We start from the raw sequence: 22377 nt of genomic DNA, 5'->3' as shown, positions 1-22377 counted from the left end.
CAAAATGATTGACTTCAACAATTGGCTAAGCTTCTGGTGTCATTCATAGGGGATCCAGTGTCCGTCTGCCTGGGACGACATGATCGACAGACCATGATGCTTTGCCAGAGATGGCCTGCGTCTATCACCCCTGGGATTCTGGATACTGGCTAAGGCTCTTGCCACCTCTATAGTGCCTTTTTTAGGCAAGGTTCAAATGACAAACCCACCACCGTAGCAGGTACAAGAAAGCAAAAACTAAGGGTAATGCTACTCAGTGCTAGAAGTCTAAACCTCAAAATGCAATCACTCAAAGCACTCCTTAAAATGGAGAACATTGACGTCTGTGCAGTAACATAGACCTGGTTCAAGACTCCAGAGAGCACCCCTGCATTACCAGGCTATAAGTTGTACCACATCTTTTGGCTACCTAACCTGGACCGAAACACTAAAGGAGGAGGAGTGTTCCATATTCATTAAGGATATCCGCACCTCCAGGCTAGTTGTTCAACATAATGTATCCAAAATTATCCAAGTGCAACTAACAGTGGGTAAGACTGCAATCCAGGTTGTAGCTTGCTACAGATCACCCGCTATGCTCCAGGATGCCCACTCCACGTTCCTCCACATACTGGATAATATTAAGGTACAGCCCAATACCCTAATAATAGGTGATTTCAACTACCCCACCATCAACTGGGAAAACTACTCATGTACTAACGCATTAGCTCAACACTTTCTGGATTTCATAAATTCCAATGCCCTGGATCACCTAGTCCATACCCCCACCAGGGGCAGCGATATCCTGGTCCTGGTCATTACCAACATGGGTGACCGATGTTCCAAGCCAGAGGTCAACTCCTCACTGGTCAGGTCTGACCATAAGCTAATCACCCTAGACATCAATTTTCCACCTCCACTCCCTCCCATTAAGGAAACCATCTTAAAAAACTTCTCCAAAGCCAACTTCACGCTCCTTAAGACAGAAGTGGCAAACTTCACTACACCCGTGCGGACAGATAATAGAGGTATGACTGCTGAATCCTATACACATGCACTGTATAAACACATACACGAGTGCATGGATCTTGCCATCCCCAACAGAACCAAGACTCTATCCTCCAAAAAAAGCAAGCCAATCTGGTGGCCCCCTGCCATAAATAAACTCTACAACAGAAGGAAGAAGCTGTTGCAAAAAAAAGTAAAATCCCCTGATTGCAGAAACTCCCTGTTCAGCCTCGGTAAGAAGCTGAGATCCCTCATAAAATCCTCCAAAGCTAGCTATGAAAATAAAATTGCCGCTGATTCTAAAGACAACAACAAAGCATTCTACAACTGTCAAGAATCTCAATGGCAACACTCAAATCTGCTCCGAGCTACAGAACAACGGCACTAGATATACCGAACCAACTGATATTGCCAACATCCTGGCAGATAGTTTCAGTGCAAACTTTACCCCGCCCTTACCCCCCAAAGGGCCCATCCGTATACCAGAAGAATGCATAGCCCCTGTAATCACAGATGCACAAGTTAAGACGCACTCTCCAAAGCCAAAAACACAACATCCGTGGGAGCAGACAACATCCCAGGATGCGTTCTGCACGAACTACAGGATGAACTGGCACCCCATATTCAATCATAGCCTCACTTCAGGCTTTGTGCCTACTGAATGGTGCTTAGCAATGGTTATCCCACTCCACAAAGGGGTCGCCACCACGGACCCTGGGAACTGACGCCCCATTAGCCTGACGAGCCTGGTCTGCAAGGCCATGAAACGTATCATCATAGAGCTTATAAACAAAGACATAGGTAACCTGTAAACGCTGGACCCCACTCATTGCGGGTTTGTAAAAGGTAGATCATGTCTCCTGAACCTGATTGACTTCTTTGAATCAGTCACCAGAGCCATGGACGAGGGTAAGGTGGTGCACACAGCATATCTTGACCTCGCCTAGGCTTTTGATACCATCCCCCACTCTGGAATTCTAGATAAACTCACTAGAATGGGCATAAATCCCTATGTCACAAGATGGGTGGCCAACTGGCTCACTGACAGAACCCACACAGTGAAAGTAGCTGACTCCAAATCCGACTTCAAGCCAGTGACAAGCAGAGTACCACAGGGTTCAGTACTGGGTCCTCTCCTGTTTGGCATCTATTTCTCAGAAGTCCAGGCTAATACAGCAGGTCTTTAGCTAACAAAGCTCACAGATGGTTGCAGACTGGGAGGCATAATAGAATCGCTAAATGATGTGGACATTCTACAAAGGGGCCTCACTGAGACTGATGCTCGGTGTCAAAGTCATGGCCTCAAGCTCAATGCCCTTTGGGAAAAACACTGTACCCATGAACTACCACATAGGCGGTAGCCTACTTAACACCGAAAATGTAATGAGACCTTGGGACACAGGTGGACATTAGTCTCTCCTTTGACAATGACATTGCCACAGTAGTCAGGAAATCCTTCTAGGTGGCACACCTCATCACTAAAGGGTTATCCTCTGGAAAAAGAGGTCATTGTTCTTCTCCTCTAATCCCTCATCAGACCAATCATTGAGTACAATGCCCAGTTTGGCATGTACCTCGCAAGACATTTACAACTGAAAAGGCCACAGAAATACCTCACTAAGAGGATTTCTGGCCTCAAACAGATGCCATATGCAGACCACCTCAAAAAACTCCAGCTCTACTCCGTCGCTTATCACCTACTCAGAGGCGATGTCTGCCTAACTTACAAAGCCATGTCAAACCCAGTTCTGCTGGACATGCTACACTTAAATAAACCCCAATCTCTGTGTGCCACATACTCCAGGGACCTGAACCTTGCCACCACAATAAACAGAACATGCTGGAGGGATAGATTCCTGTCCCAGAGACTTCCCATACTCTGGAACAGACTTACCTATTCACCTCAAGCAAAAGCCCCTCATTAGCCCTCTTTAATAGGAATCTAGACAACTGGATGGGAAATAGGAAATTCTCCCTGGGAATCACCTCTTTGGCTCTGCTTGTCAGGGGCACAGGAAAATAACTTTCTTAGGTAGCGAAAGCCAGGGAACTCTTTGACTAGGCTTATATAGGTTCTAGGGCTGATAACCTAGTACCTACCTATGAAGGAGGCATTATACTCTCCATTTGGTCTCATCAGTGGTGAGTATAAGGGAGTGATTACCTCTTTAGATCTTGAAATTATTATTTTGGCTGTTAGCTGTGTTAATAAAAGGACTTCCTGTCAGGTGTTGTCACATGATAGTCAAGAGGGAGAAATGTCAACCCAGGTTCCTTGGACCCTGAGTACATTTTTGTTTCGTATTGTTCCACTATGCAGTATGATGAGGGGTGGGGGTTATGTACCCAAAGTAAAGTACTAAAACTGGGCTGAAACTAATTGTCAAAAGTGCAGTACCATCAACAGTTTATTAGGAAGAGTTCATTCTGGAGGGTTTGGGCGTCAAGAGGGTGACTTAACACCCCCCTCCACAAGTTTGTCATCAACTGCGCACATGGTTAGCCACTTTTTTTTTTTTGGGTCTGCTTGAAGATCTAAGAGGCAAAGGCCAAAAAGGAGAGATCTTAGTGCCATGGCCAGTGGGACAGCATTGTTCACCTTCATAATTTCTAATGAGGTGCCAACAATCCACAAAGTATGTATTCTGACTTTCTACCAGTTTGCTCTCAGTTTTACTATAAACAGGCCATTTTTTTAAATATTTGGCTTCTACATGATGCCAGCATAGGAATAGTGTTGAAGACCTTGGCCCAGGTCTAGATACATTGTGTGTACTGCATGGCCCCCATCTACAGCCTCTGTAACCCTTTCAGAGATGTTTTAGTGTTTAGTCTAGCCTTCATAAACCCAAGCCATCAGCGGTGAAGTCTGCAAGATTCTTGATATTGTAGTAGCTGAATTCAACTGCTTATGCCTGCAAAACTCCAAGAAACAATCAAAACTGCTACCCTACCTGACTAACTCCATCCTCAATGATCAAATGGTATACAATGTTGATGTGTAATGTTTGTAAATAACTTGTACCATTGTGTTTAATATTTATTTCCATGCATTGAGACTGTATATACACTGTATATTGTGCTTTTTCTTGTATGTACTATTAATGTTATTGTGGAGCTTTTCTCCCTGGGCCTGTACTGAAAATAGGCTCACCTAGGTCAAGTAGACTTTCCCGGTTAACAAGTACAATAAATAAATAATAGTTTGAGATCAGAGCAGTTGTAATACATTCCATGATGTTGCAGATGAAACTTTTAAGACTGAGAGGTCAGTAATTACCTGCATCAGTTATAAGGCCACCTTTATGGACATCTATCACCACTGCAGTGTGTCACTCATCATTGACAAAACTAGTAAACCAAACTTGAGTTAAATGGTTTAAGGAGTAGTTTTGCAAGGACATGTTAGGTACTGTTAATTAAAAAATTAGGTATATTGCCCATATCCCATGGTTGGAAGTATTTTTGGTCTTGGTTAGGACTTTTAGTAAATGATCTGTAGGGATAGTTGACGGAGTAAGGGATTCACTTTTTTCAGGGCTTTGGATAGATGTCTCAAGGGTGTAGCTGGCACTAAATTTGTTTGCAAGGATATTGACAGTGCCTGTAGGGTCAGAATAAGTGATGTCATTATGTGTAAGTACTGAGCAATGTAGGGTATTTTTTTTAGTTTTCTAACATAGCTGAAGAAGGATTTATAATTATCTTTGGCTTCAGAGGCCAGCCTAAGATCATGGGCTCCTTTAGTGGACCTAGCTGGCTCTCTGGAGGAGTGGAGTGCAATCACGATAGACAAATAGCCTACTATATACCTGTGAACCTAATGACCACCAGGGTCTTTAAAAGCATAGAGGTGCAGTCTAACATATTTGTGTCCCAGTGTATCATGGGTATTTATTAGATGAGGGTATGTTAGGAAGTTTCCCAAGGTTATGTGGATGGGGGGGGGGGGGATCAAACTCTGTACCTCGTTTCTGAGGAAAACACCTTATGCCAACTCTAAATATACACAGACTCACGCACATGTATGTGTGTCTATATATATATATATATATATATATATATATATATATATATATATATATATATATACACACACACACACACACACACACACACACACAATTATATGGATCTACTTTACAGACTCTGCTTCAAAACTTCAAATTGCAAATGGGGGAGACCATAAGATCGAAGCTTTGGAACTTCAAAATTGTAATAAAAAAAAAATAATAATATTTTTTTTTTTATGATTTTGTAGGGGCAAGCCCCCCTGCACCCCCCACACCTCCTGATAAATAAATGTATTAACTCCAAGATCACACTACAGTGAGGAAAATGATACATTTCCCATACCCAATCTGTACGTCAATCTCCATTCCAAACGTTCAGAGTTTCAAAACTTCAATTTTATGGTCTCGACCTTTTGTAGTTTGAAGCTTTGAAACTTTGAGCTTGAGAAGGGAATCAATATATATAACAGAACACACCAGGGATCATTATAAAGGAGTATTGTCTAGGATCCAAGTGCAAACCTCTAGGCAGGGGGTTACCAAGAGTCTTGTCAGACCAAGCACAGATCTTATTTTACCCATTTTACAACTAATGTTAGAGCAAGAGGCCATGAAAGTGGTCCCCAGAGACCATGAATGAAAAAGCTTAAAATCAAAGTTGTTCTTTGAAAAAAAAAAGATCTGCTGTGGAGACCCATTCTGAATGTATCCAGACTAAACTGGTTCCCAAATCCAGATTGCTAACCTCCATGTTCTCATTTCATTGTGTCCCAAAGCCTACATGTTCACTGTGGATCTAAACATTCATAGCTGCATATCCTAGTAAACAAAGAAGTCAGACTCCTCCTAGCATTACTGAAAGAGGGTGGCTACTTGCAGTTCACTTCCTTGCTCTTTGGTTTAGCTGCTTCTCCTAAGGGCATTTACCAAATGTCTAGCTCCATTAGTTGGTCCATTTTAGGCATACAGGATGCATATTTACCCATACTTAGATGACTGTTGCCTCCAAGCTCAGTCCCAAAAAGATTCCCAAAAAGCCATATCCTTTGCATAACACTTCCTACAGAAACTAGGCTGTAAGCAGAGTCTGCAAAAGTCAAACTAACAGCCTCTCAGGGAACAGTCATCATGAGAGTGCTGCTGAGTACTAAAATTTAAGATGCTGCTTCTTTCAGAAAAGTGCTCTCACTCATATTCTACTTTCAGTGAATGACAAGAAGGTCTCATTGGACAGCCAGAAAAGTCCTCAGTATATTAGGATGCATTGCTTTCACTCTCATGGTCCCACTGGCTTGAATATGTATACATGAAAAATCCATTTGTGTCTCAGAAATCCGTGGGATTAGCATTCCCAGTTGTTGGAACACCCTCTCCCAGCCTTACCTTGGCTGGAAAAGGAAGAGCACTGATGGAGCTCCTTATTCAAATAAAACAAGGACTATGATGTGAGACTTGCTTCTTTCCCTCCTTCGTATGGTTATACTTGTCCCCCTTCATGACTGGTGTAGAGAGGGGTGCAAAACTTGTCAGTACTGTATCATGTGGCTTCTAAAGTATCCTTATTCCAGAAGTGCAGCCTGGTTTATAGTTTTGTTATACTTTACAGTTGACCATTTTCTGTTTTTTCTTACCCCAGTGTAAAGCACAGGCTGACTATGATTTACACTGGAATAAGAAAAAACAGAAGATGGTCATATGCAAGGCCACCTTTATATCAAGATGTGGAGATATCTAAATAAATTGAGGGAACTGTAAGGTTGTTTAAGGGAAAAGGGGCTGGACTCAAACTCTGGTAGTAGGATTACACATATGGCAAAGCTCCTTGAAAATTATAACTGACTACACCATAATACCTACATTAATTGGTAGTCAGTAACACACCTGCACTTTCCTTAGGTAGTCTACATCCACTCAACAGAGAAGGTGATTGCAAAGAGTCTCAGCTACTCTTGTCAATAGCGATGAGTAGAAGCTGGAGCAGAGTGTTCAGGTTGTCGTTTTGTAGGTGAGTTGTACTCATTGGTGGTCTTTTTCACCTGGGACAAGAATCACCATCTGCAGATGTTTTGCTGCAAATTCCCAAGGCCAAAAGTTCAAGAAGAGGAAGCATTCAACACATTGCAGGCAGTGTACATTCTGTATGTTTTTCATTCCTTACACTTTTGCCAAGGGTTTTGAAAAAATACGGATGGACAGGTCAGAGATCCACTTGCCATTCTTGTCTGTTCAGGCAGCTGTGGTTTCTTTGTTGATCCATATGACCAAGGAAGGTCCTTTCCTCTTCCTACAGCATTGCACACTGCTGAGTCACAGCAGTGGCATATTGATGTATACCCAGTATGGGGGCCATAAGGCTTGCTATGTGAATCCTCTCAACTCAATAATTTTCAAGGCAGCCTGTCAAAGGCGGTCACAAACCTCCTGCAGGCAGCTAGAAAAAATAACACCAGAAAATCATGTTCAGTTAAAAGGATTCTGTGCGAGTCTGTGACGTATATTTCCCAAAGTAGAGATGCAGAAAGTACACAGAACAGCAGGTTTTGTATTGGGTAGCATAACTCCTCCCAAAGGGTCTCTCCTACCTCTCCATTGTGATGCACCACTCCATGTAACCACCGTCATCAGCCCTCTGTGTGATAGTCATTTGCACATTTCCACCACAGCATCAGCATGCCTCTCCTTGTAACCACCATCATCAGCCTCTGTATGATAGTCATTTGCAACTGTCCACCACATCAGCCACAGCAGCACAAGATCATAGGAGTTTACTAGGCTAATGGCCCTAGGGCCTTTACAAGCCTAGCCAAGTTAACCATTTTTCCCAAGAGTGACTGTTATTGTAGACACTAGATCAGCACCTATTACCCATATCTAAGAGGGTCACAGGTGGAACCCCTGGGGTGAATTTACAGTTTCCCATCCAGTTGTCCAAATTATGCTTAAGTAGGGTCAGTGAGGAGCTCTGCTTAACATGGATTGGAAGTCTGTTCCAGAGATGAGGTAACATCTGCGAGATACGTATGTCGCTCCAGTAAGTTCTGTTGATGTAATATACCAAGTTAAGGTCCCCATGAGCATGTAACACGTGTACCGTTTGACTTGCAAATGTGTAGCATTTCCATTAAGGCAGAATCAGATATTGCCTATGTAAGGCAGTGGTCACCTCTGAGCAGTTTGTACGACACAGAGTAAACAGACAGTGATTCACTCCATCTGCATATGACGTGTGGAGACCTTGAATTTTCTTTGTAAGAAATCTTTGCGGTCTCTCCAGTTGCTGCAGGTGATGAGAGGTACAAACCAAAGGGAGCATTATACTGTATTATTGGCCTAATGAGGAAGAGTACAGGGGAGGTTGTAACTTCCTTTTTTCTGGAGGCAGTGCCCTTACTTATGAGGTGAGCAACATACACTGTCCTCCTTTCTACTGTGGAGACATGGTGATCAAAGGTAGGGTTGCTATCAACCTGCATACCCAGGTATCTCATCAGTGATCATGTGCTTAAGGTATTGCTATTTATGGAGTAGTTTGCAGTAACATCACCCTTGCTGAAGGGGATGACGATGCATTTTTTTCCATTGAGTGTAAGTTCATGACTTTGGCACCAATCATTAGTCTAAGTCTTTGTTGCAGGTTAGAGGACTAAATGACTGCTTCTAGTTTACAGTCATCAGCAAACTTTGTCAGTCACAGACCTGTAATTTTTGCCTGTACCACAGAGAAGTATAATCTGAACAGTAGGTGCCCCAGAACAGACCTCTGTGGTACACCACTGGTTACTGGTCTGCTGGAGGAGGTAGAGTCTCCTATTTTGACTGTATGAGTTTCGTTGGTGAGCCAGTTTGCAACCCACCTGACAGTATATGGTTTGATACCCAGCTGGGTGAGTTTATCAATAATGCCTGAGTGGGGGGTGGTGTCAAAGGCCTTGGCTAAGTCCAGGTAGGCTGTATTTACAGTTTTGCCTTCATCAAGGGATGTGGTGACTATCTCGAAGAAGTATACCAAGTTTAACAGGCACAATTACCCTTTGACGAAGTCAAACAGGGAAGAGTCGAATGTTTGTAGATTAGCTCTATCTTTGTCGATAAGGTCTGTGATGAATACCCTCCATGGTGTTGCAGGTAAGGCTTATGGGTCTATAATTCCCAGGGTCTGTGGATGCACCACCTTTATGTAAAGGGATGAAGGTAGCTGTTCTCCATTCAGCAGGGATGAAACCTGTGCTAAGGCTGTGGTTGAACAAGGTACCCAGCAGTGTTGCTAATTCCTGTTTTAATTAGTTGAGAAAACAGCCTGGGAATTCCTGTTTTAATTAGTTGAGAAAACAGCCTGGGATGTTGTCTGGTCCCACAGAGGATGTGTTTTTAGCCTTGGAGAGGGCATTTAAGACTTGCTCCTTGGAGATAATAGTTGGGGGACATGTAGTAGAGTTACTTTGTGTTGTATGTGGCAAGGACAGGGGAGTGAGGTTTGCAATGAACCTGTCAGCCAGCAGGATGGCTATATCCACCAGTTCTGTATATATAACCACCATCATCAGCTCTCTGCATGATGAAGTCATTTGCACTTGTCAACACCAGCAGCAGCATGCCTCTCCATGTAACCATCATCAGCCATCTGTGTGATAGTCATTTGCACATTTCCACCACAGCAGCAGCAACATGCCTCTCCATGTAACCATCATCAGCCCTCTGTGTGATAAAATGATTTGCACCTTTCCACCCCAGTAGCAGCATGCCTCTCCATGTAACCACTGTCATCAGTCCTCTGTGAGTTAAAATCATTTGCACTTTTCCACCCCAGCAGCATGCCTCTCCATGTAACCATCATCAGGCATCTGTGTTAGTCATTTGCACCTTTCCACCACAGCAGCATGCCTCTCTATGTAACCACCATCATCAGCCCTCTGTGTGATAAAATCATTTGCACCTTTCCACCAGGACAGCGGCATGCCTTTCCACGTAACCATCATCAGCCCTCTGTCTGATAGTCCTTTTTGAAGGTGGTGTAGTACATCTAAAAAATGTCTGCAAAACATGTGCTTTACCCCTTGTAACCAAATTATCATCATTATTATTATTATTCAAAGACTGGCATCAGTTGGACTTCGAACCTAGTGCATTTATGTTGAAGTCCTTTTCCTGGCAACCTCTCTTGATGACTTTGACCAGAAGACTGTCCGAGTTATAAGCCATCAAGTGCAAGGAAACTTACACACTTACATGGTCTTCCATTAAACCACTGATGCATTCCCTCCTTTATGCTGAAAGTATACTCTGAGCTGGTCTTTAACCAAGTCATCCAACTCCTCACTTGTTCTCTAACCCACAAAACAAAGGGGAAGGGACCCTGCATTGTCTGAATTCTTAAAGCATAGGGGAAGGGATCACGCATCATCTGAATCCACAGGCACCTTGAGTATTGCAAGGATGTCAGACAGATGAAGTGTCCAGAGTGGTTAAACTGGCCACCAAGTAGATCTTTCCAAATTTTTGGATGAGTTGTGTTGTTTTTTATGTTACTAGCAAAAGCTGCAGTCATGACCCCTGCTCTTATCAAACCATTTCCATTTAGGACATTTGTGAGGCAGCAACTCAGACTTTTGACATTCTCTAAGCACTGAAAGCTAGCCATCTAGTCCAACTGCAGGGCAAGTTTTACCTCTGCAGTCCTGCATTGAATACTTCATCCCCAAAGCATTTTTTTGTATTCATTTAGTGCTCTCTATATAGGTATTGAATGTCACTATACAATGATCCTTGTGGTGTGTGTTTCACAGTTGTGTGAGCAACTCCCTAGAAAAGTAGATGATTAAGTAGGAGATAATCCATTGCAGCACAAAACTCCCTCCCTTCTTGCCCCCAAACTTCTCCTACTCCCTTTCATTTTGTAACTTTAGGACCATGACCTAATGTGTTATACTGTAGCATTTCCTTATTGTACTCTTTTTGGGGTCAGATTGACCTGCCTGTACTCTGCATAAGTAAAGAAGGATGTTCTTCGTGTTTCACCGTTGCAGTCATCACATTTGGGTTATCTGCTTGCAGTAGCCCTCAGTCGGCCTGATTATCAAAGTCTTAGGTCCTGCATCAGTTGCTATCTCATCTTCCATGACGTCAGGTATTCAGGGGTATAAAGCATGCAGCCGACACCATTACATCAGTCTTTCTTGCATGCGGTGCCCGAAGCAGAAGCAGTTCGCAAGTGCCGGTCGGCCGACTCCTGAAATTTTCATTTTCGAGTTTCAGAACCAAAGTCTTCAACTAAAGTGAAGTACCCCGTTGGAATAACTTTTGTTTGCTCTAATCCAATGTCAGCAAAAGGTAATAGTTGTATTTCTTGTAGAAAGGAAATACCTCATAAAGATTTTCATTCGTACTGTATTCCTTGCCTAGGCCCTGACCACGACGTACCTCGCTGTCGGTTTTGTGCCTTATTTAAATAACAAACTATTTATCGTTGGTATATTTATGCTTCTAAATATTTTGGTACTCGCTTCAATTATCCAGATATGTCTTCGGTAAGCCATCTAACTACCGACATTCCAAAAAAATGCAAAGATAAAGATAGAGACAGGCTGCCTAGGTCCAAAGCTGCCTACAACGCTTCTCCTAAGCTGATCGCCAGTTTGCTGGTACTCAGTGAGGTGCTTTCTCAGCCCCTGATACCCGCTACTTCAGATTCGCAGGCTTCTACTGAGATCCATTCGGAGTCCGGTATGCCGTGAGATGCTTCAACTGTGGAATCTGCGGATGTCTCTACCTTGGATGGGTCCGGAGCCACTGTGCAGGCACCAGCTTCTGATGGTGTATTCAGGCCTACTGACTTGCATATTAAACCGATGCCATCTTCTTCTTCAAGGCCTAAAACTCGAACCATGTCTTACAAACCAATGCCCAGACCGCATGGTCAGGCCTCTATGCTTAAAAAACAAATTATAAGAATGGCTGAAGACCTTATTACTTTAATCAGGGGAAGCCAACCTTCCCCCTCTAAGAGACCTAGGACTGAATTTGCTTATGATACTTCTGATCAGGATTCTGAAATTTCTGTTTCCTCTGATGACCAGGATTTACCCTTATCTACCTATGAGGATTCTGATGCAGAGGACTCTATTCCCTCTGCTTCCCCTCCAAAGGATTTCTCTTTTGGTGAAACTTTGAATACTCTTGGGGAACATTTTCACTGGGAAAGCCAGGATTACTCTGATTCTAAAAAGAGGCTTAGGAATTTCTTACTCCTGCCCCAACACAGGCCTTTAGCTATCCCCCCTGTACTGGACATTGTTGATGATGCCTTTTCGGAATCTAGCCTGGCCCCTGACTCTTTACCTCCTGCTCCCAGAAAACCTGATGGATATTACAGGGATGTCCTTCAAGGATGCATCTGCAGTCCTTACAAATACGGATTTAATGCATTCTGCTGAGCAAGTTGGAAAGCCTACTTTGCAATGTGGTTTTGATTCACTAGAGGCATCTTGCAGGGCTGTTATCACTGTCCTGTACTTAGAAGGCATGCTTGGCTTAAGGAGCAATCTTTGCCAGATCATGTTAAAGCTAAATTGCTGGATGCTCCCTTAAATCAGGACTGCCTGTTTGGCAACAAAGCAGAAGAAGTTCTTAAAAAGATGGATGAAAAAGCTAAATCTATGCAAACTGTTAAACATTTCCTACAGGTACAGCCTCCAAGATTTAGTAGGCATTGGTCCTTTCTTGCCTCCTCCAGGCCTTTAGTCCAAACCCAGAACCAGCAGAATACCCAGGCTTCAGTCCCAAAGTACGCACAGGCCTAAGCAGTGGGGGGCTCCCACTTCCAAATCCGGGAGTAGTAAGACTGCCCCTATGGCAAACTGTTGCAGTGACTTAACTTTAAAACTTCCAAGCCCTTCTCAACTGACTGCTCCTATAGGGGGAAATATTGCTCTGCAGACAAAAATCTGGGAACTAATTACCCAGGACAAATGAGTTTTAAATATAGTTTCCCAAGGATACAGATTTCACTTCCACACATTACCAACCCCAAATGGTTGGCCAAATCTACCCCCAAATCAGTGGGCAGAGGCTCAAAAGCAAGTACCCTCTCCCTTAAGCATAAGGGCTATTCAAACTGTACCAGAAGAGGAAAAGGGACAAGGTTTTTACTCAAGACTTTTCCTGGTACCCAGAAAAGACAATTCATAGTGTCCTATCCTGGACCTTTCTATCCTAAACACCTTTTTGGTGATCCCAAAATTCAGGATGCTAACTCTTCACCAGTTGCTTCCTATGCTGGGCAAGGATGCCTGGTTGGCAACACTGGATTTAAAGGAAGCCTACCTGCACATCCCAATCAGGGAATCTTGCAGAAGATGCCTACGCTTCAAAGCAGGCTACATGCACTATCAGTTCTCTGCACTGCCCTTTGGCTTATCTACTACGCCCAGGGTATTCACAAAGTGCCTAGCTCCAGTCATTGCAGTTTGCAGGCAAAGAAATATTCAAATATACCCATACCTGGATGATTGTCTAATTCAGGCAGAAAGCCAGGACATACTTTTGGATCATTTGGCATTTGTACAAAAGGTGCTAACTTGTCTGGGGTACACCATAAACGCAAAGAAATCACATCTTGTACCCTGTCAGCAAATTATATTCCTGGGAGCAAGCTTGAACACAAATTCCCAGATGGCTTTCCTCAGCCAGAGAAACAAATTAATTTGACAGCTTACTTCAAACTAATGGCCACAAAAACCCTGTTATCTGCAAGGCAAATACTGCAAGCCTTGGGGTTCATGGCCTCCTGCATTCTCCTAATTCCATATGCAAGACTGCATATGAGGAAACTACAATGGTATCTAAAAAGCCTATGGTGTCAACATTCTCAAGATCTAGAAGCATAGATTCCTATCATACCTTGCCTACAGTTAGAGTTCCTTTGGTGGGCAGAGGCATACCACCAAAACAAGGGACTACCATTCACTCTACCCCCTGCCGCCCAAACCCTAACAGACACATCAGACTATGCATGGGAGGCTCACCTGGCAGGGAAGTGCATTCAGGGCAAATGGAACCCAAGTCAAATGCAGCTGCATATCAATCAAAAAGAAATTTTAGCTGTACAGAATGCTCTGGCAGCCTTCAAGGACCACATTCTTTCAGGACAATTAATGGTAAGGACTGACAACACCACTGTTATGTGGTACATAAAGAAGCGGGGGGGGGGAACCCATTCATATACCCCCTCTGCAGACTATCCATTGCTCTGTGGAACACAGCCTTGAGCTACCAAGTGCATCTACAGGCTCAATTCCTGCCATGAAATCTAAATACACTGGCAGATGAACTAAGCAGAAATCTCATGGACCCACACGAGTGGAAACTGGAACCAAAGACTTTTAACATGTTGATAAACAAATGGGGGAGCCCAGATATAGTCATGTTTGCCTCCCCCCAGAACTGCCAATTGGACAAATTCTGCACAAGGACTCCCCACAAACAAGCTTGGAAAGTGGACGCCCTGTCCTTCAACTGGAAAAAAATCTATCAGTTTATGCATTTCCTCCTCTGCCTCTCCTCTCCAAAGTACTACTAAAGATCAAACAGGACAAACCAAGGACGATACTGATTGCACCAGACTGGCCATGCCAACACTGGTACCCCCTCTTGTGCAGTGTGTTACTGCTGGCACTATGGCATCTGCCTCAGACCCCTACCTTGCTGTCCCAGCAGGAGGGCCAGATTCTGCATCCTCAGCTTCAAGCCCTGAACCTGGCAGCCTGGCTAATTGCTTGACCTCTTCATTACCATCCCTCAATAAACAAGTGTTGGCATTTTGGAGGCAAGGAGGCCTAGTACTAGAAAATCTTATGCTGAAAAATGGAAAAGATTCTGTTCTTGGAACCAAACTCAAGGGATGGGCACAGCAGTGCCCAATTTACCTCAGATTCTTCAATACTTAACTGAGATGCTTCACAAGGGCCTTTCTTTTTCCTCTATCAAAATTCATGCCTCAGCCATTTCAGCTCATTACAACACAGAACCACCCCTCTTCTCTCATCCACTGCTCAAGCAGTTCCTCAGAGGGGCTAAAAACTTAAGACCATCCAGGAGAGCCCCAACTCCAGCCTGGAATCTTAACTTTGTATTGGAAAAACTCACTCTACCTCCTTCTGAGCCAGCTGCAAGTGCAGAGTTAAAATTCAGCAAGAAGGGTATCTGAATTACAGGCCCTTATGGCAGTGGAGCCTTTCATCATCTTTCATGCGGACAGGGTGTCCCTCAGGACCAACTCCTCCTTTATGCCCAAGGTAGTATCCAGTGTGGCTCTTAATCAGTCCATTCATTTGCCAACCTTCTTTTCTAACCCAAAGAACACTCCTTAGATGGGCACAGACAACTTAGATTTTACTTGGACAGGACTAAACCTCAAAGGAAATCTGAACAACTGCTGGTGGCATTTGCTGCAGGGGCAGAGGGGAAGGCCATTTCAAAGCAAATAATTTCTAAATGGATAGGCCATTGCATTAATTTCTGCTATAAGCACCATGGAAAACCTATCCCACAGGGGATAAGACCACACTCATCCAGGGCTGCATCTACCTTTACAGCCTTTCTCAGAGGTGTCCCTACCAAGGGACATCCTAGAAGCTGCCACCTGGAGTTTGGTACATACTTTCACCAAGCATTACCATTTGCCTATTTTCTCTAAATCCAGAGCTGGTTTTGCCACTACAGTCTTGCAAGGCCTTATAGCTGGTCATAATACTATCTGAATTCCTCCTCCCATCATTAGCTTTGGGAATCTACCTAAATGTGATGACTGCAACAGTGAAACATAAAAAACATAGTACAGTTGTGTGCACTTACCATAAAATGTAGATGTTTGAGTGTATTCACTGTTGCAGTCCTGGTTACCCTCCCTCCAGCCCCTGACTTCTTTTGGCTATACCTCTGTTCTCCTTTATTATGCTTAAAACCTTTTTGGTGTGTGTGCTTTTTTGCTGGTGGTATAACCTTGCATATTTATATTTAATTCCTTCCCGTTATGGGGGCACCTGACATCTGGGGCAAGAAAAACTGATATAATGGTGTCTGCTGCATGCTTTATACCCCTGACTACCTGACGTCATGGAAGATGAGACTGCAACTGACGCAGGACCCAAGACTTTGATAATCAGGCCGACTGAGGGCTACTGCAAGCAGAATAACCCAAATGTGATGACTGCAACAGTGAGTACACTCTAACATCTACATTTATGGTAAGTGTACACAACTGTACTATACTGGGGCAGTGAACGTTATGGGCTGTACTAACTGGGGGTAGGGTTGGTGTGCTCCAGTGGTATGCATTCTAAGCACATTTTTCCCCCCAAAAGAACCATATAATGGCATGTGCACCCACCCCCCTTTATAAGCCATATATATTGATCTGACATTGGATAAGGAAGAGCTACACTCACCGTAGACGTCTGAGAAGGCTGTGACATCTTCCTTTAGAAAATCTCTTATTTAAGGAGTAGAAGTAGTTTTAATCTCCTATTCAAACAGTGTTGGTGAGTTATTCATGCAGCTTTTCTTTCTGTCTCAGTTTTTAGAAATTAGAGAATGTATATATTAGCACTGTAATGTCTCAAGATACTGTTTTTTTTTCATACATTCATCACTGTGGCAGTAGCTTAGCTAATGAGTGGTGAAAACAGCTGCATTTTGCAAATCAGTTATTGCTGAAACAACTGACTAGGATTAATGCCATTGTAATGCTGTAATTCTGGCTGACCACAGAAAATTCAACAAAAAAATCCTTAAACTGCCAGAAGATATATTTTAGCACTGGAGATTGTTTTGTTTATGAGTTAATATGTGATATTCTTTAGTCGTTTCCTTAAGACACCTTAATTCTGACTGTGTGACTTAGGTTGCAGCAGCAAAAGCAGAAGCAGCGCACAGCCGGCGTCATTATCGTGCTGCTGCAATGGAGTTAAGCGAGGTGAAGAAGGAGCTACAAGCCAAAGAGCAGCTGGTTAATGCATTACAGGCTGAAGCAGACAAACTACAGTAAGTACAGTGGTGGGCATACCTCCTCATTAAAACTAGCTACAATGCATGGTAAATAGACATTAGGATAGGAAGTATTGTTATATTTTGTTCTGTACCTATCTATGAGATCTATATTTTGACTTTGGTGAGTTGGAAGTCAATTGGTATAGACACGGTAGGTGTTATGTATTTATTATGACAAAAATAAAAAATGGATAACCTCTGGTATGCATTTGTTTCAGGCAACTCTGACTGTATTTCCTCTGACATAGCTGCACTTCTGCGACTTTTATAGTTACTGTCTCATGTCATAGCCTGTTGTAACAGGGTCTGGTCTCTCCCAGTCCAGCAAATATTAGTGGCTGGTAGCTGCCTGATGTAGCTCATCAGGCAGGGGGTTAGCATCCAAAGGCCCCTTTCTGCCTACTGAGTTATGTAAGTTGTTACTCAGCACCCGTTGTCCATAGAGAGATTGACAGAGCTGTGGTGGAAGAGTGTGGCTCCCATTCTAACACTGTAGGTTCCTCTTGCACTGGAACTAATCCCATCTCACCTGTTTTAGAAGGGAGGAGCTGCCACTGGTGCTGTAGACTATTGGTCTGTTGGTCAGTGACCAGCCTTACAGTCCCAAAATCTTTTCGTAAACCTAAATCTCAGAGTAGCTGGTATCATGGACGGAAACCTATCTGGTAGATGCAGATGTACTGTCAAATGTGTATACTGCAGTGCAACAGCTTAAACTTTCCCTTGAGTCCACTGAAAAAACTTCCAGTCCCAGAAACAATTCCAGCCTTCATGAAGCGACATGTGCATATACTTAGTGAATAGCATGGCACGAATAACTTCATCCATTACATATAGAAGACTGGCAGTGATCATAAAGAACTTTGCAAATAAACTTTGCCGAAGTCTCTGTGCATCCAGGTTCTGTTGGCATTTTATGTTTGTTTACCAAGGTAGTACACTGATCACAACAGACCACTGGCAGGCACAGCCTGGGTGAAGAAATTTACAAAACAAAGAACTAATTCACAAACACTGAGTAATCACAAAAGGTACAAAGTCCAGCAGACAATTGAAACAGTGGGCAAATAATAAAGGAGAAAATCAAATGTAGATTAATTGTAGTAGTAAATATGGAATGTAAGAAGCAGGTGAGAACCAGTTTGGAAGTAGAAGTGATGTAGATAAGAGTAGTTAGGTGATGTGTCCAGTGGAAAAGCACTTGCAGTTAGATTTTCGATGGAAGTCTTTTGAGTGGTGTTGTGAAACTGGGGAAAGAGGAGATTTCTTTTAAGTGAAGGGGTAGGGATTATTAGAGTTTGAGTACAGGAATAGCGGAGGAGTGGTCAGCACAGTGCATTTTGGTTGGGGGAGGTCTGGAGTGAGGGAGTCAATTGGAAGAAGTTATGGAGGTTGTAGAGGTGGTTTTATTTTGGAATTTATCAGCAAGAGACTGGAAGGCACCTGGTTTAAAGTAGTTTGAAGAGAAGAGGTCAGGAGTATCTCATCTCTGTAGGTGACTGGGATTCATCTGGGTTTGGAGAGAGTGGTGCAGTGGTATTTCTTGGGAGGGGAGATGAAATGGCAGATTTTATTCATAAGATACTTGAATTCTGCTGTTTTTATTCTATTCCACCTTTCAGAATTCAGCATTTATCTTAGACTTATGCTAATGAATGTGTTCTTGATGTCACTTGCTGGCTACTTTGGCACACCGGCTTCTTAGGCTATCACTTTTTTCTACCATTTACAGAGTTTGAATGTCAGTATTTTCTTTTTTTAAGACCTACTGTATTTTCCAGAACCAAATGTACAACTTAAACCTTGCTTGTGATATCAATTGTAAATAGGACCTGCTGGAGAGACAGGTGTGTATCCCTGGGACTACCCCATTTCTGGAACAGGCTCCCCATCCATGTGAAACAGAGTTCCTCCCTTACCCAATTCAAGTGCAACTTAGACAACTGGATGGGGAACATGTAATTCTTCCCTGGTTTGGTACCTATGTCTCTAATGGACACTAGCAACCTGTAAGTGTTTCATCTCCCAGGCCCCTACTTGTAAATGTTTCATCTCCCAAGCCCCTTCTTACACTTATCAAGGGTACCAGAACTTGTCAAGTATTTGGGATGCATGGCTAGGCTTAAAAAGGCCCTTGTGGCTAGGGTCGGCCACCTCTCCAGGATTGCCCTGGAGTCTCCAGGATTTTTATAGCATCTGCCGTCTCCTGGAAGTAATTAAACAAACTTTGAAATGTCCAGGAATAATAACATTACACTCTGACTTAACTGGAACTCAAGCAACTGCCTTTCACTCGCACATGATCACTCTTACTCTTTCTCCTGATCTCTCTCACACACACAGTCACTTCCTCATTCATACCTGCATTCATTCACACATCGCATTCAGTCTACCAGTCTCTCTCTCTCTCACACACACACACACACACACACACACACACACACACACACACACACAGTCACTTCCTCATTCATACCTGCATTCATTCACACATCGCTCTCACTGTCAGTCACACGCCACACACCCACTTAAGCAGTCATTCATAACATTGTTGTCTCTCTCACGCACACAGCCACACACCCACTTACCTCTCAACTGTACAATTTTTTGTATAATGTCCAGATTTTTGCCTCATATTTTTGGTCTGTTTCTCATAAAATTGTGGTTTTCTGGCATATTAGTGGCAAGTTATTAAAGACTGAAGTTAGAAAATAATGACATGTTTGAGTATCAGACTTCATACCCTTCAGAAAATTCATGCTAATGCAAAACCTGTTATTCTATCAACTTTCTAAGTTTGTAAGAGCAATATTTAAAACTTGTCCCTATTTTTGGGTCTTTGCCCCAGTTTTATTTATGCCTTTGTCTAGATTTCTTGCTCTAAGAGGTTGAGAGGTATGCCACTTGACTTGCACATTCATTCACACTCACTCTCCCGATCTCTCTCTCCGTCTCACTCACACACACACACTCTGTCTCTCTCTCGCTCCATACCTCCAAACTTTTAGAGCAAGAAATGTGGACAAAGTCCCAAAAATTGGGACCGTTTTTAAATATTGCTCATTGTTTACTGCTTTGTCCAGATTTTTTGTTCATAGAGTTAACTCTGTAGCAACGACATTTATCCTGCATCTACCAAGAATAGGGGAATAAAAAAGCTACCTAACCATTTCCTTAATTTTATTATGTATTTCACTTTCTTGGGTTGGTTTTCCAAACAAGAAATTTCTTATCCATAAAAAAATTTAACAGCTCTATGTCTACATGTTTTTGGGTGTGGCTGGACTATCGTCTATGTATGACACCTTAAGATCGACCCTATAGCTGCCTTGGAAGCAGAGTCTGTACTGTACCAATTCCCATGGGTGCTGGATAACTTAGAGTCTACTGTACTTAATTTGTTGCCTTGGCTGCACTGCGCATAATCAATAAAACCTTGCAAGACGCAATGGCTGAATCAAAGCATTCGGATTCTGAATCTGAAAGTTGTATAAAAGCAAAAAAGAAGTATCACTGTTCATTCAATGATGAATGGTTAAAAGAAGATGATTTTAAGGATTGATTGAGTAAAAAAACATTCTGAAGCAGAATGCAAAATTTGCAATCACACATTTACAGTATAGTATGAGGGACGCAGATGAGTAGTAATGCATGCAACACTGGAGAAACATAATAAAAATGTGAAGCAGATTAAGCAAAATACAGTCATGATGAGCTTCTTCAGAAAACCAAATACCAAAGAGAGCACTCTTATAAACAGCTGCTGAAGTAACTCTAACTTAACCACAGTGTTAAGCATCATCACAGCTATGCAAGTCAAGATTGCGGTAACAAGATAATGGGAACTATTTTCCCAGAATCTAGTATTGTGAAAAAGATTACTTGTGGCAGAATGAAAGCAACTAATATAATTGAAAATGTTCTCGCTCCTGCTTCACAAGAACAGTTGATCTCTGACTTACAAGAATCAAAGTACTTTTCAATAACAACTGACTCTTCAAACAAAGGAAGTGTTAAACTTTTTCCAGTTAAAGTGCAGTACTTTTCAAAACAAGAAGGAATAAAACATGGTCTGTTAGACTTTTATGAAGATTCAGATGGAAGCAGTGAGGTGATAATGGGTAGATTAGTTGAAGTGATAAGAGAAAAATGGATTGGACATAAGCATTGTCTGCATTTTCTGGGAATAATGCCACAGTGAGTTTTGGCAAGAAGATTTCTGTGTATGAGAACCTGAAAAAAATAAATTCTGGACTCATTGTGGTGAATTACAAGTGCCATATTCTGCATAATTGTGTTAAACAGGCATGCAAAACTTTGTCAATGGATGTTGAAATTCTCATTCTTAAAGTTTATGCTGAATTTTCCAGATGTGCCAAATGAACTGCACAGCTCCAGTCATTTTTCAGGTTTGTCAAACTTGAGTATCAAGACATTCTTCGTCATGTACCAATGAGATGGTTATCATTACTTCCAGCACTTGGAAGACTACTTCTCGTATGTCCTGCTTTGCAGTCTTACTTTGTTTCATGGGGAGAAGAAGAATGCCACAAAGTAATGTGAGATGCCTTTAGAGATGAAGAAAGCGAGTCCATACCTAGACTGTACTGCTGTTTCTTACAGAATGTAATGCAGGTCATTCAAAGTGGTGTGCTAATGGTAGAGTCAGATCAAACTACTAGCTCCGAACTGCATGATATTATGGTTGGAATAAGACAGAAAATTGCAGATTGCAAGCAAGACAAATTTTATGGAAAGGCTGCTGCAAACATGCTTAAAAGAATTCCACAGGATAAGAAAAGGCACTTCAAAGCTGATGCTGATCAATTCTACAACGTGTTTAAACTACCTTGACAAAGTAATATAATTACCAGGATTCAGAATTTCAAGCAATGAGAACTATAACCTTGAAAGAACCAGTGATGTGGAGCTTATTCGAGGAACTGGCAGACAAGTTGCGCATTGACATAGACAAAGACGAGTTCTATGGCGACTACTGTATTCTACGTGACGTTCAGACAGAACTGGTAGAAAAAAGTGAACGAGTGGTCGATCGATGGAAGGATTTTTTACAAAACTGACACATAGGAAGTGTGGTGAGGAACTCTTTAAAGTTGTATCCTTCGCCTTTTCTATACCTGTGTCAAATTCTTCGTGTGAACGAACTTTCAGTGTGATGACTTCTTTGTGGACCAAAGAAAGAAATCGTCTGGGTCTTTGTGTTTAGCAAGTTGAGCTGCAGGTGTGCAAAAATTTGAGGTACAGTTGTTCTCAGTTTCATGAATTCTTGATGAAGACACCCAGATTGTTGGTGGCTGCAAGATCTGATCAGAAG

At 42.5% G+C, this 22377-nt stretch overlaps 1 protein-coding gene across 2 annotated transcripts in view; it reads left to right on the top strand.

Annotated features, from left to right (window-relative positions):
• The window catches only part of GOLGA3 (golgin A3), a 1508539-nt gene that overhangs the window by 1268197 nt on the left and 217965 nt on the right, over nt 1-22377 (top strand). For both annotated transcript variants that reach the window (XM_044068715.1, XM_044068714.1), the window contains exon 19: nt 16897-17036. In XM_044068715.1, coding sequence (XP_043924650.1) covers nt 16897-17036 — 140 coding nt within the window. The remainder of the gene's footprint in view (nt 1-16896; nt 17037-22377) is intronic.

This window comes from Protopterus annectens, chromosome 4.part0, assembly GCF_019279795.1.
Source record: "Protopterus annectens isolate FY-2018-M chromosome 4.part0, PAN1.0, whole genome shotgun sequence".
Classification (NCBI taxonomy): domain Eukaryota; kingdom Metazoa; phylum Chordata; order Ceratodontiformes; family Protopteridae; genus Protopterus; species Protopterus annectens.
Note: the sequence above shows the minus strand (reverse complement) of the source record. Positions and strands in the feature narration are given on the sequence as shown.